Raw genomic sequence first — 15,371 nt, 5'->3', positions numbered from 1 at the left:
CTGTCAAAAAATCTACTTGTACCTTTGATACCAATTAGTGTGACGACAAATTATAGCAGCAACCTCATTATGTAAGAGCTCTGATAATAGCCTCTCTGATTATGCCAGGTCTACTACTAGTATGATTGAACACTTGCAATTTCAATCCCTACTATAGCAATTTCCTTATTTTGCAACCATTCCACAGATCTACATCCTGGGGCTGGAGGAAGCAGTAAGCAGTAGTTCCAGGGCTGGAATGGCCTTCAGTCTGCAAACCTGATAACTTGCATGTTTTAAGGATTTTCACCAGCTCTCATCTAATCTTTTCCCATAATGAGAAAGGTTGGAAATTTACTCCTGACAGTGGTAGAAGTAGAAGTTCGTCCAGGGTTGGGAAAAAGTGGTTGGAGGGAAAGTGAACTTGTAAATGCTCAATAGATTTTCACATGAGCAAATCTACACATGCATATTTGCTCGTGCTGAAATACAGTTCAGAAATATTGGCTAGGAGTAGGATTTCCTGGTCTACTTCTGTAAGTTCTTGTGAATTCATGAAAGCCACTATTTTAAAGACAAATACCATGGGTGCACTTTTGTGACTTTCTTTAAGAATTGGGTCCCTAATTAGGTCTGACATTAAAAAACACATTTGTTTTTTATTAAACTTCTATTTCTCTCTCTATCGGCTGGCTTTACTGCGAGTGATCTCATTCTACTTTTCTACAAGGAGCATATTGGTACACAAAGTAGTTTTGGTCAGTACCAAGAACTATTGTGGCAATCAGTGGCATACCAAAACTGGAGGGGCCCCCTGCAAAGAACATGGAGCCCCCCTCCAGACTCACACAGGGCATGTGCTGTGCAAAGGGGGATGCAGGCCTTTGTTTCACCACGGGTGACAGCAATGTGTGCTTTTTGAGACCAAAAGCATTTTTTTCTTTTTGCCAGTGTTTGTTACAGTGGTAAGGGCCTGGCGGCTCCCACAACAAAAAAGTGTTACGAAAGCCACATTAAACAAGACATGCATTGACAAAATCAAGAGAGAGAAAAAAAAATCAGAGCAGTTGACTTTGCCAGTGCTTGTTTATTTTCATGCTTTCCATAATCGTGCTGAAAATGGTTACATTGATTTTCCATTTCAAATAATTTTTGGAAATACCAGCATGTATCAATACATTTTACTGAATGACACTTCAAAGAAATAGCACCTAAAATGTCATGGTTGTGAAACTTTTTTTTCCCTCTTTGCATTATTTCTGAACACTTTATTTTGAAAGCAAAGAATCATCACTCTTGTTTACAAGCTTCTGCAAACATTTGCATCTAATCAAAGAGCATTCTGGGAGCATTATACTTAGCCTCATATCGTTAAACTTTTTTTTTTTATTTCTTTTTTACTGTAACCTCTGTTAGTAGTGCAATGTGACCTTTAAAACATTTATTTACAATGCTCACACTAATAATGATTGCTTCGCATTAATAAACCATAAATACATGTTTGAATAGCATTGACATATGGGCACACTTATTACTTAAACTGCAGACAGTTCCCTTCTCTGTAAACTGGCAACCAAAGACTTTGTGGTGCTGGGGGTTGTGCCTACTTGTCCCAAGGACAAAATAAACATAAAAACTTGTTACCCTTGACCCCAAACAATATGTCCCAGGCATCAGGTGATAGGAATTCCGCATCCCTGCCAAGCATCTCAATTAAATCAAGTTGCATTCTGTATAAGGGACCTCCTGATCCACCCATGTGGCTTAGGTATCAATTGCTGTCATAAAGAAACTTTGGTTTGTCTTACTGGTACTACTTCCTTTGCTCCATTCCTCATTAGAGGATGTGCTATGGAGTACACAGTATCATTCCACATGGTCACCATAGGCATTGCCCAAAGATGTAATTATTTGAATTTTGATGTGCTACACATTTCACAACTGAAATTTTCACAAGTTTTTGTAATGCCTTCAATAATGGATGAACTCTTTCACCCTTTTGGATGGGTGATCCAGAAGACGGCACAAAAACCATACTCACTATCGGTGAAAATGGCCCCTTTGAGCTGTTTAGAGGAACAGCATACTCTAGAAGCAGCAATCAATTCAGCTACTTGGGCAGAAAAGACTCCATGAAGCCATGAAGTTTCTATCGCTCCTGAGACTGTGCAAACTGCATAACCAGCTCTCAGAGTTCCATCATTGTCTTTCAAACAGGAGCCATCCGTGAACAAGACAGTCATTTTCGTCTAAGGGAGTATCTTGAATATCAGGTCTTTGTTTGGTGCTTTCAAGCAGCCAGGCAAAGCAGCAGCTACAGGGTCAAGTGTGGCAGAATAATAAGCCACTGGTCTGTTCACCCCTCTGTGTAACTGTGTCAAAACCGAAAGTGCACAACCATCTCTTTCACAGCAAAACAAAGAAAAACATTTGTTGTGATCAGGAATTCAAAGAGATGGGGCTTGGCACAGGTGTCCTCCCAGCTTGGAGAAGGCTTTCATGCATGTGCCATCAAATGGTACCGGACCAGCACCTCCTTGTGTGTCAATTTCAATAAAGACTTGGACCATAGTGAAAAATTCAGGATCCACTGGCGGTGGTAGTCAATCATTCCCAGAAACATTCTAACATCTGTGTTACTGGTGGGGTCATTTGCATGATTACTGAAATTCCCTCTTGGGACACCTTTCTTGCACCCTTCTCTGTGTGGTGACCTAAGTATTTTACCTCTTTTTGACAGTACTGCAGTTTTGCGGGGGAAACTTTATTACCATTTTTGCCTAGGTGGTTTAACAGGGCAATCGTATCCCTTCTACAGGCTTCATGTGTGTTTGATGCAACCATTAAATTATCAATACACTGTACTAGGACTGAATGATATGCCATTTTAAGTGATTCTAAATTCTTTTTTTAAATCTGTTTAAAAATGGATGATGACTCAGTATACCCTAGAGGCATACGACACCATGAGAAAAAACAGCTTCCAAATTTAAATACAAATAAAAACTGTCTTTCCTCATGAAGTGCAATGGAAAAGAAGTCCTGACACTGGTCAATGACAAAAAAACAATCTGCTTCACAAGGAATCTGGACCAAAATCACTGCAGGATTCGGTACCACAGGACAACATAGAACAACAATCTTGTTCACCTTTCTCAAATCGCGGACTATGCGGTATTTGCCATTGAGCTTCCACAGTCCTAAAACAGGAGAATTACATGATCTTTCCATGATTTCCTTTAGGACACCATGTTCTATGAAATTTTCTTTCAATTACAGGAGTTATTCCAGCAATTACTTCTGGGGTCATATTGTAAGGTGGTATCCTCAGATACACTGCATTTGGTTTTACTGTGATTTTAACTGGCTCAACTCATCTTATAAGTCCAATATTTTTACCTGAAAAATCCCAGACCTTTGCCATAACTGTCCCTTTCAGCTCTTTAGGTAAATCATTCTCATCACTGGGAACAATGAAGTAAGGGCATTTCCTCATCACTATTTGTCAGAATGGCTATTCCCTTGTGGGTGCAGCTAATAGAACAATTTAGCTTACACAAGAGGTCAAGTCCTAACAAGCTCACCGGACCTGAATCACAAACCACAAATTAGTGCTGATCCCTTAATGACCCTATTTTGACTGAGATATGTTCTGTAATTGGGTTAGTTGACTGCTGATTTGCAACTCCTACAACCTGAACCTTTCTTCTTGACAATGGCACCTTTGGTGCTTCTGAGGTTCTGACAGAGGAAAATGTTGCTCCAGTGTCAACCAGGAATGAAACATCATGTCACATAATGTTACCATTTACATAGGGACCACCTTGATCCACCTCTAAAGCTCCATCTGCAGCTCGAATGCGATCCTCCTCATCAGAACTGTCACTTTTGTATGTTTCTGTAAACTCCCCATCACTAAAATCAATTCAGGGGTATTGTGTTACCAACTGATTTACATTTGTTCTCTGATTCAGGTTTTGCTGAGGAACTAGCACTTGCTGCTGTTGCATTGGGGTTTGAGGAACTTGCATTTGCTGAGGTACCTGCATCTGTTGGGGACACTGCTTGTGCTGCGGGACCTGCATCTGTTGTAATCCTGTAGGACCAGTTACAGTGTGGATTTAGGGTCTTTGAATTCTCTGAATTTCAACTTGACCAATGTCAGTCTGCGCAACACCACCTTTCTGCATCAAATCATTCACATTATTGTACGGACACTCTCGCTTACAGTGCCCGAAACTGCTGAATGCATTACATTGCTGCAGTTTCTTCACTGACTGCACATCAATCACATTTCCACTCTGATCTATCCAAACACCGTATCCTTTCCCTCTAAACTGAGATATGTTGTAAACCTGCTGTTGCACCCCTTGCATTCCACTAGTGTTCACCATCATTTGAGGGCTCTGAGTTCCTGTCTGAGTAGATTTAATTTTCATCACCGTCAATTTCTCTTTCAAACTTTTCTGCTTCAATTCAATTTCATCACTACAGTACCCTGCATACTGCAGTACTTCATCAACTGCTTTATTCTATTCTGCCAACAAAGCAAATTGTGCTGAATCATATTGCTAATCTCAGGATTCAATCCTTGCATGAATCTGAACAAAAAATAACCATGTTTTTCAGCTCAATAGTCTCTGAACCACTACGCTATTTAAAAACCTGCAGCAATCTCTCATAATAGGCATGAATCGGCCCTTTCATTTCCAGTGCTGTCCTGTCAATTTTTTGCCAATCAACATCTTTTGGGGAAGCTTTGTTTTTCAGAAACTCAATCACTTTATAATACTCTTTCGTCACCTCTTCAGATGGCCCACCTTTTACTGGATCTCTCGGCGGTTCACAAGTTGACTAATTAACACTCCACTTGCACTCAACCCACAAATCAACTGGAACCACAATGTCAAACTATGTGTTCAAATCTTCCCTCAGACATTTTGAAAGCTTCACAAATCTCTCAGTTTGCTTGTACCACTCCGCTGGTTTCTCCGTAAACTCATGTAATCATTTGAAAACAACAATATGTCGCTCCTGCTCCACGAGACATGTACATAATCTCCACCTGGAATCTCCTTCATTGACAGCATTCTGATACTATCATCAGCCTGATTTTCTTCAACTGGAATCAAAATCTGCTTTGCTTTCTTTTGGTCTCCTTTCTTTGCCAAGCTGCCTTCCCATTCATTTTATGCTCCCCATGTTTGGATGTTTGTAATGAATGCATTAATTAATTGTAATTAATAGTGCATTTTCATGATGGGTGATCCCATGTTTTCAGTGTTGTTGGAACAGAATTCTAATCTCTAACTCCTTCTTAAGGGCTTTGACTTTTCTAGATACGCATCATATTTTTCAGCCAATTTTACTAAGATTTTTGTAAGTCAGTCCTGCTTAGTGTGTAACATCTTTGTACATGAAGTGCAATTCCTTCAATTATTAGCTCATTTAATTCTAACTTTAATCTGGGCACATTCACTGTTCTGTTTCTCTTTGGGGTCTCTTCTGTTCTGACACTAATACTTGTCGTACGCATTGCTCCTTTCTGACTCAGGCTGTCTAATCACTCAGTGAACTGCTGAGCTGAAAAACCTTGCAAAATAGTAGTGCTTCTCTGGGTAATACTTTGTGGGGTATTACAATACATACTGGCAATTTGATCTGGTGTGGGATGCAAGGAACTGGAGTTCCCTGCGGATATGTCACATCTACTTTCGGTCCTGGCTGATTTAACATCTGGTTAGGATCTGCAATTCGTGTAGGAGTCAAAGTTGCAACAAACAAAGCTATTCTCTCCATCTCTGAATTGTTTGAATATACCTATCTCTGCATATCACATTATGATATCCCTGCAGATACTGGATTTGGAGTCTGGGCGTTAGTTCCAGTATTATCTAAAACATACAATGGAACAACTGGACCTATGGTTACAGGAACCTTTAATGCGTAGGGTCCTGTCAAATATGTCTGAATCTGTGGAATTGTCATTCCAGCACTTAGACCAGTTAAGACTGTACTAAAGGTCTATCCTGATTGACTCAGTGTAACACTTGGTGTTGTCTGCACCAGAGTATACATGGGCATAGTCTGCTTCTGCAAATGTTTTCCACTGGTCCTGACACATTAGGTGTAGACACCTTTTGATTCACATGAGGGTTTGGCATTTCTTGATTCATGACTGGTCTTGTAAAGAGCTGTGCTGTACTAACAGCTGGAAAGGGTGGCTAAATCATGGGCGCTTGGATCACTGAACTCATAGGTTTACCAGACTGTGAAACTGGAGCTGTCGGCACACTTGGGGCCACGTTCTGAGATGCTCCATAAACTGAATGATATGGCAAAGGACGACTAATCAAATGTTAATTTATAAACTCATCTTCTGAGTCTCTTTCATGTGTAGCTGTCTTTTTACCTTCATCCACTGTCTGTTCTGCCTTCTCTGTCTGCTTTCCTTTCATTTTAGGTTTTGTACTACCATCACCTTCTTCTGTGATAGCTGGAAACATTCTCACCACATCTGATATCTCTCCTCTTCACATTTTCTGTTCCTCATCCCATCTAGCTTCCGCTAATGTTTTTGCTGCTTTCCTCATTCTGATCTCAAATTGTGCCATTTTTTTGTCAAGCAACAAGTTTCCAAATAGCAAGAGCTTCGACATGTGCAGGTCTTGGAAGAGGCTTTAATTCGCACAATATTCTCCTCAAATTTTTTAAAATTCTCAAATTAAAAGTTCTGTAACATGGAAAAGACAACAAACCTTCTTTCTCAGTGATCTCACACCACTGTTTAATCCAAATGCATGCTCAAACTCCTCTCACCTCTGATCCTACATATGTTGGTGTTCCTTCGGGTGCTACCTGTTCACCCTTCCTAACTGGAATAAACATATCTCCTCTCTGCGCACTTCTTGAAGCTTTGAAAAACTTAATTTTTGCACAAATGTAATCAATAACACAAATTTCAAGGAAACCAGGAAGTAAATTCAGTCCCGCAATCCTTTTTGGAAGCTGTTCTCAACCGGAGCAGTATTGTCCACCAATACGAGTATGGCTTTCTCACTAAGCAACCAATCCCAGCGCAACACAAATGATGTTACACTCACTTTACTCAGCAGCTACAGTCACATTGCAATTGTCTTACACAATTATTCACACATACACTAAATGCTAAATATTTTGAGTACTTCAAAAACCAACAATCTGTCTGCACACTATCGATAGGGCTTAAATGCTTTGAAAGCTGTATGGCTACTTTTTCCAACTGTGGCTTTCGCAATTACACATGAGTCATGACCAGCAAATCTCAACCTGGTTGATACGGATCCTCCACATGCACTCAGGAGTCACCTAATTCCAACCAACAACTCACACTCACTCAAGGAGAAAACTATTGGCACTGTCAATGGTGCCTCATGACATATACCTCACTGCAGACAATAAATGAATCAAGTGTCTTCTACACTTGTGGATTATCCCGGGATCTTAGGCCTAAAGGGACCGGTAAACAACAACTGCAAACTATTTTTTAGCACAATGCGCCACAATTGCTTCCAGTGCTATGACTCCGCAAACACCTCACAACATCACACTGCACCGCAAAGATGAAAACCTGAGCACTTTGAAATTGAGCATTTGTGCAACTTTCTACATTAGGTGTTTAAACATGAATACAATGTCACCTAATGCTGACATCTGGGTCACTAAAAGCATTACTAAGATTTTCGCTCCGACAAGGGTAATCATGAGAGTCGTCCTAATCTCAGGTTTAAGTCCATTGATTCATTTCTCAAGGATAACCCTCCCAATTGCCTGCAAAGAGAACCTGCATTGTTGCTTTCTTCAATGCAATGTCTCAATTCATACTTTTCTATACATCGCATTCAGCGGCAATATACCTTGGTGATAAAGCGCTCTATAAATATTGAATAATATAACATGTGCTTACGTTATTACTGTGTGTTATGCTACACTTTTCCACGTCTTTGAAACCCTCAAGGATTCACAAAATTACGACCATAGAGTATTACCTAGTAGTATTTTACAAGGGTCTACATGAAGTTAGTAGTGCATGAGTGCATCTTAGAAATGCATTGAGCAGGCACATATACCCGCATTTTCATCTCTTCAGTATGAGCAGAGATGAGGGCTAGGCAGCATGGATTTTTAGAAAATTAATAGTGTCTGTTTGGCAGATTGCGGGTTCATATAGTGGCCTGACATTGGGCATGATGCTTGGAGGCAGTGCATATTTTGTGAATAAAAACATGCTGGTGCCCAAAGCTCTCCCCTGAAACATGCGGCTGCTGCAATTAAATGTGCGAGCACGGAATACTGAGGTAGCGTAACTCCGAAGCCATCCCTTCAGCTCACTCTTGCAGCTTTCAGCTCTCTCTCTCTTTGTTACGCTTTTTCGTTTTTCTCTTCTTCCATCTTTCCTATATGTGTCTTTTGCTCGCTGTAAAAGCTTGAGGCAGAAAAATAAGGCCCAAATTTAAGAAGACCTCACACCTCCTTGTGCCACATTAGCATCACTTTTCATGACACTAATGTGGCTGAACAAGGAAAAAATCTCTGAGCCAGATTTACAAAGTGGCACAATGCATGCATTGCGCCACTTTGTAACCCCTTGCGCCACATTATGCCTGTGCCAGACATAATGTATGCCGGGGTGGGCATTCCCCCATTAGGGGGACTGCAAAAATGGAGCAGTGGAATCTATGAGATTCCACTGCTCCATTTTTAGCGCCTATTTTTAATGCCTGCACAGAGCAGGCATTAAAAGGCGGCACACCATTATTTATAATGGGCACCTATGTATGTTGCAGGATTAGCGCCAATATTTTTGGCGCTAATCCTGCAAGGTAGTACAATAGCATAAAAAATGTTGACACTATTGTCCCTAACCTGCGCGATGGTGCACCATATGTTTCTTCCGTCTTTCCCATAAGTGTCTTTTGCTCGCAGTAAATGCCTGAGGCAGAAAAATAAGGCCTAAATTTAAGAGGGCCTAGTGCCTCCTTGAGCCACAATAGCCACATTTTTTATGACGCTAATGTGGCTCAACGATGCCAAAATCAACACTTCAGATTTACAAGTAGGCATAATGCATGTATTGCGCCACTTTGTAACCCCTTGCGCCACATTACATGTGAGCCAAGTATAATGTATGCAAGGGGGGTTGTTCCCCTGTTAGGGGGGGGCGCAAAAACAGCGCAGTGGAATCTATGAGATTCTACTGTGCCATTTTTAGCTGCTATTTTTAACACCTGCAAAGAGCAGGGGTTAAAAGGGGGCACATCCTTATTTATAATGGGCCCCTATGTACCTTGCAGTATTTTTGCCAATCCTGCAAGGTACTACAATAGTTTAAAAATGTTGACGCTATTGTCCCTAACCTGCACCATGGTGTGCCGTATGTTTAATACAGTGCACACATGGTGGCGTTAGTGGGGGCAATGATGGGCACAAGAAAACTAGAGCTACATATAATGCAGTGCCACTTTTCTTGAATTAGGGCCTAGGTGCCAGCATTGAAAAATAAGTGCTGGTGCCCCGCACGTATACCACCGGCTCAATTTAAGCACTGCTTGGAGGTGCTCCAAAGGTGTCACCTCGAACTACTAGTTGCGATGAAGAGTACAGTGAAGCACTAAAGGTGTACGAGAATAGTCGCATATTGCATGCGTTTGTCAACTTCTAAGCAACATCATTCGTGTGAGTGATGGTAGTGTGTGGGCTTACAGAATGTCCTAGGTGAGAAGAGTTTTGGTGGACTGGAGCGGTGCTCCAAACGGGTTGTGGGCAATTTATGGCAGCCCTTAAGCATGAAGTAAAGCAGAACTACGTACTAGAGAGTTCCTTTACAAAAGAGGTCATCGGAAAAGTCCTCCCGCCACCCAAATGTTTAACACCAAAACACGCAACTCTTCACTTTCTCGTCAAAATTCATAACACTCATTCACCTGTAATAAAAGCTCATGTTTCCAGCATTGATACAATTTCTCCTATTCCCGAATTTATAAACCGTATGTGCAAATCAGCAAAGATCCCATTTTCTTAGTGTGCTCTAAAGAACAAATTCTTAGTTAACGCTTATCATTTTAAAACTAAGTTTAACATCGGAACACATTAACATTTGCAAACAGCTTTGTTCAGCAACCTCATTAGGCGCTATCAAACATCACTGTATGACAAAGAGAGGAGCAGGGAAAGCCAAGAAAGTCCCACATAACGGTTCAGCTAAATTAGTAAACACCCGTGCACGCACGTACTCGTGCATTCAAAACTTAGCTGCAGGTTTCAATTTGACACTAATAATGTAAAAATAAATATCTAACAATGTCGTTACGCTGGAAGATAATAATTAGCTTTTGATACTAACGAGCAATTTGCTGCGTGCCCATGGCTCTCTTACAGGCACTGTTATAACCTTCACTTACCTACGAAGGATAACGTTAGAATCTTGGAACTCGCGGAAAGAGGGGGATTGAGTAAGAAGAGGGAGCAGATAAACACACTTCGTATTCCAGCCATTTTCCTCAGATTCATGAACGAAACGGAAGGGTTGGCAACTCACAGCAACAACCTCAAACTAAAGTTTTACCTTGACTATGTCTGCTTTACACTCGAACAACCAATGAGAAGCAACAGCTTTCGAATACCTGGCTGGAAGCAGCACTCGCACAGTTGTGTAGGGGCGCCATCGTGTGGAATATTTCTAGAGCTGTAAGTAGAACAGGTAGACGTTTCATTTTGTTTTATTTTTCGGGACTTCGCTGAAGCGATGTTTAACCCTTTCGCTGCCAGGCCTTTTCCTCCTCCTGTGCCAAGCCTTTTTTTTGACTATTTGGGATAGTTGGCACTTAGGCCCCCATAACTTTTTGTCCACAAAAGCTATCAACGCCAAATTTGCCTCCTTTGTTCCCAACATCCTGAAGATTCTAAAGGTACCGGAGTTTGTGGATTCCCTGCTGGGGACCGAGAAATTAGCCAAAATACAGCTAAAACTTGGAGTTTGGGGGGGGAAATGATTTTAAAAAAGTGCTGCAGAAGAAAGCATCTGGTTATTTCCCTGCAAATGACATCAACTAATGGTTTGCCGTGCTAAAAGCACCATCTTCCCAGCTTTTAGGAACAGGCAGACTAGAATCAGAAAACAACATTTTTCAACACAGTTTTGGCATTTTACTTGGACATACCCAATTTTTCCTATTGTTTTGTGCTTTCAAACTTCTTCCAGTTATCAAATGATATTGGTCTGAAAACAATGGTGGATACCAGAAAACTATCTCTCTTGTGTGGGTTCCCAAAGCAGTGTCAGCCTAAAAACATTAAAAACAATTGTGCTTATCAGCTTGCTGTGATATCCCCTCAATCTCTACACGTTTTTTGGCCAATCCCTGTTGCAGGCACTTGGCCCACCCACACAAGTGAGGTATCATTTTACTCGGGAGACCTAGGGGAATGCTGGGTGTTAGGACATTTGTGCTGGCAAGGTGATCCCAGCCAGAAATGTGAGAAAAACATGATATTTGTAGCTACATTTGAGGTTTGCTGTGTTCAGAGAGCCCCGTACGGATCCCAGGCCCCTGGTGGGCCCTGGGGCAGGGGCTCCCTTCCTCCAGCCTGCCGTACCCTGAGCGGACAAGGCCTGGGAGTCCACCGGGCCCAGGGAGGCTTCCCCTTCTGGTTCGAGTTAAGGGGCCCTGGTTGGGCCCTGGGAGAGGTCTCTGGCAGGTCCCGGTTTGGGAACCCCCATCTTAGTCTTTGTCCTCCGGTCCTCCATGTGGCAAGGCACCTGGGACGGGGTCCCGGAAGGCCTCCCCTGCGTGGCAGTATTCAGAGAGCCCCTGCTGGGCCCTGGGCCCCCACTGGGCCCTGGGTTGGGCAGTCCCTTCCTCCAGCCTGCCGTACCCTGAAAGGCTCAGACCTGGGAGTCCACCAGGCCCGGGGAGGCTTTCCCTGCCAGTTTGGGTTCAGGGGCCCCCACTGGGCCCTGGGGCAGTTGCTCCCTTGCTCCAGCCTTCCAAATCCTTAGGGGCCCAGGCCTGGGAGTCCACAGGGGATCAGGGAGGCTTCCCCTGCCTGTTCAGGTTCAGGGGCCCAGCCGGGCCCCCACTGGGTCCTGGGGCGGGTGCTCCCTTCCTCCAGCCTGCCGTACCCTGAGGGGCTCAGACCTCGGAGTCCACCAGGCCTGAGGATGCTTCCTCTGCCAGTTTGGGTTCAGGGGCCCCGGCCGGGTCCCCACCGGGCCCTGGGGCGGGCGCTCCCTTGCTCCAGCCTGCTGTACTCTGAGGGACCCAGACCTGGGAGTCCACCGGGCCCGGGGTGGCTTCCCCTGCCAGTTTGGGTTCAGGGGCCCCAGCCAGGCCCCCACTGGGCCCTGGGGCAGGCGCTCTCTTGCTCCAGCCTGCCATACCCTGAGGGGCCCAAGCCTAAGAGTCCACAGGGGCCCAGGGAGGCTTCCCCTGCCAGTTCGGGTTCAGGGGCCCCAGGGCCCTGGGGCACGCGCTCCCTTCCTCCAGCCTGCCGTACCCTGAGGGGCCCAGGCCTGGGAGTGGCGCAAGACGAACCAAAGCAAAAGCATTTGCCAAGAAAGTTTTCTATAATCAAGAATGAAAGTATCAGGTACCGTCGTAGTTCCGACCATAAAGGATGCCGACTAGTGATCAGGTGGTGTTATTCCCATGACCCGCCGAGCAGCTTCTGGGAAACCAAAGTCTTTGGGTTCGGGGGAGAGTATGGTTGCCAAGCTGACACTTGAAGGAACTGATGGAAGGGCACCACCAGGATTGGAGCCTGTGGCTCAATTTGACTCAACACAGGAAACCTCACCTGGCCCAGGCACAGAAAGGATTGACAGATTGATAGCTCTTTCTTGAATCTGTGGGTGGTGGTGGTGCATGGCCTTTCTTAGTTGGTGGAGTGATTTGTCTGGATAATTCTGATAACGAGTGAGACTCCTCCATGCAAACTAGTTACGCGACCCCCAGTGTTCGGTGTCCAACTTAGAGGAACAAGTGGCATTCAGCCACACGAGATTGAGCAAAAACAGGTCTGTGATGCCCTTAGATGTCTGGGGCTGCACGTGCGGTACACTGAATGGATCAGCATGTGTCTACCTTTTGCCGACAGGTACGGGTAACTCACTGAACTCCGTTCGTGAAAGAGTCTGCAATTATTTACCATGAACGAGAAATTCCCAGTAAGTGTGGGTCATAAGCTTGCATTGTTCAAGTCCCTGCCCTTTGTACACACCGCCCGTCACTATTGGATGGTTTAGTGAGGTCCTTGGATCGGACCTGCTGGTGTCGGCAACAGCCCTGGTGGAGCACCAAGAAGATGATCAAACTTGACTATCTAGAGGAAGTAAAAGTTGTATCAAGGTTTCCGTAGGTGAACCTGCGGAAGGATTATTAATGGCGGAGCGGCCCAAGAGACCAATGGTGCCAGCCTGAAGCCCTTGGCTGCCTCCAAGAATGGAACACCCATAGGCACAGGGCCTGGCCATCCCCTCGTGCTTCCTGGCTAATGGAGCAGTCTGCAGCCACTGGGGTGCTTGGGAGAGGACTGGGTGTGGGGCCTTCTCCTCTGCCTGGGAGGACTTGACCCTCTTATGCCAGGAGTGGCAAGATGGAAAGTCCCTCCTGAGATGGAACCCACGCTCATCCAGCATGACCCTGGGAGGGAAACCGAATTGAAGTGCCTTCCCAGGCTGGGACCATCCCTGCTGCCTGGGCTCTCCCATGCCTGATTGCCGGCCTGCCTGGTCTTCGGGTGACTGAAGAGTGGCCCTTCTTGGGTGGCAGGGCGGCCTGGATGAGGATGAGCTGGGGCTGTGAGGGAACCCTGTCTCCCCTCAATGGGGGGGTGCTGGAGGAGGGGGGCCTCTTCCTTTCTGGTGCCTCTAACCAGGGTAGTGGGGGTGGGCTATACCCCAGCCCACTGGCATGGTTCGGGGCTGCCGCCTTAAGCCAGTGGTGGCGGATAGCTGATGTGCAGGTGGGGCGACCCTCCCTTGTTGCCAGGTACCTGGCTTGCCCCGGTCCCGTGTGGCTGGGGTAAGGGTTTAAAGACTTGTCTGGTCCCTCCTGGTCCTCTGGGAGGGACCTGTGGTGGTGGGGCTGCCTAGCCCCTGTGCTGCTCTGGGAGCCCCCCCACTTCCTGTGGTCAGGCTCCTGGGCTGAGCGCCTGGTGATGTTCTTTGAATTGTGGTGATTGACTCCCACAGGGGAAGCCTGATGGGGGCCCAGCTGTCTTGCTGTGTGGCTGGTGAATGGGTGGTGCTGCCTTCCTTGTGCCTCTGCTTCACAGCAGGACACTGATCATTGACACTTCGAACGCACCTTGCTGCCCCGGGTAATGCCTGTGGCTATGTCTGTCTGAGGGTTGCTTGATTGTCAACTGCGCTGAGGCTTTTCCAGGGTGTGGCTGGGGCTGTCGCAGGGTAGCTCTGCTCCCCTTGTCCCCCCTCCAAGGTCAGACGCCCCTGATTGCCTGCAGCAGGATCCCACCCTTGGTTCTGTCATGGAGGTATGCTGCCGGTGCACCTAGCCTTGCCACCCCACCTTGGCGGAGTGTGGGCAGGGGACCGGTCTGCCCTGGGCACGTCCTGGGGTGTCTGGCTGCATGCTGCATGTGCTTGTCTGTGGTGTTCCATGGCTGCCCATGCACACAGCCTTGGGAGCACACCTCTGTGGCTGGTTCCCCCGGGGTGGGGTTGGGCCAACTGCTGGCCTTGGGATTTAATCCAGGGAAAAGGGTGTGCTGCCATGTCCTCCTGTGCCCTGCAGTCCAGGGGATGGTGGTCCTGGCTTCCCCCACTGCTTTGGCATCTGACTATGACCTCATATCAGGTGTGGCAACCTGATGAATGTAAGTAGATGTGGACAGAAGGGGGCTGCCTCCATCGCCCTTACTGCACCGCATGTTCATTGGGCACCCTGTGCTAAATCATTTGTAAGTGACCTGATTCTGGTTCAGGGTTTTTTAGGTAGCAGAACAGCTACCTTGCTGTGATCTATTGAAACTCATCCTAACCCAAGCTTTTGTCTCCGTCTGTGGGTGCCTGTGTCCCCCCACCACCACACATAGGGGGGTGGTGGTCCTTCTGCCCCCAGGCCGGTGGGGAGGGAAGGGGCTGTGGGCCTGTGGGAGGCTGCCTCCACCACGTGCCACCCAGCACGGGGGCCTCCCCTTCCCACCCTGTGCCACCGGGTGCAGGGATGGGGGCCACAATCCCTTGCAAGTCAGCAGGGCGACCAGATGGTCAGAGTGGGAATCCCTGCTCCTCACAAGTCACCGGGAGGCAAGAAGCCTTTCAGAGTGCACGGCCACTCTTGTCTTTGCTGTGGTGACTGCCATGGTGCCTGGGTCATCCCAAGCCATCTGGT

The 15,371-nt window shown here is 45.9% G+C and overlaps 1 protein-coding gene across 1 annotated transcript in view; it reads right to left on the bottom strand.

Moving 5' to 3' along the window:
• Nucleotides 1-10,551, bottom strand: part of LOC138282918 (UDP-glucuronosyltransferase 3A1-like) — a 343,288-nt gene extending 332,737 nt beyond the window's left edge. The window contains exon 1 of the mRNA XM_069220954.1: nt 10,419-10,551. Coding sequence (XP_069077055.1) covers nt 10,419-10,527 — 109 coding nt within the window. The 5' untranslated portion in view covers nt 10,528-10,551. The remainder of the gene's footprint in view (nt 1-10,418) is intronic.
• Between the last annotated feature and the right edge of the window lie 4,820 nt (nt 10,552-15,371).

Source organism: Pleurodeles waltl, chromosome 1_1 (assembly GCF_031143425.1).
Source record: "Pleurodeles waltl isolate 20211129_DDA chromosome 1_1, aPleWal1.hap1.20221129, whole genome shotgun sequence".
Lineage (NCBI taxonomy): Eukaryota > Metazoa > Chordata > Amphibia > Caudata > Salamandridae > Pleurodeles > Pleurodeles waltl.
The sequence above is the reverse complement of the archived record's forward strand: the minus strand, read 5'-3'. Positions and strand labels throughout refer to the sequence as shown.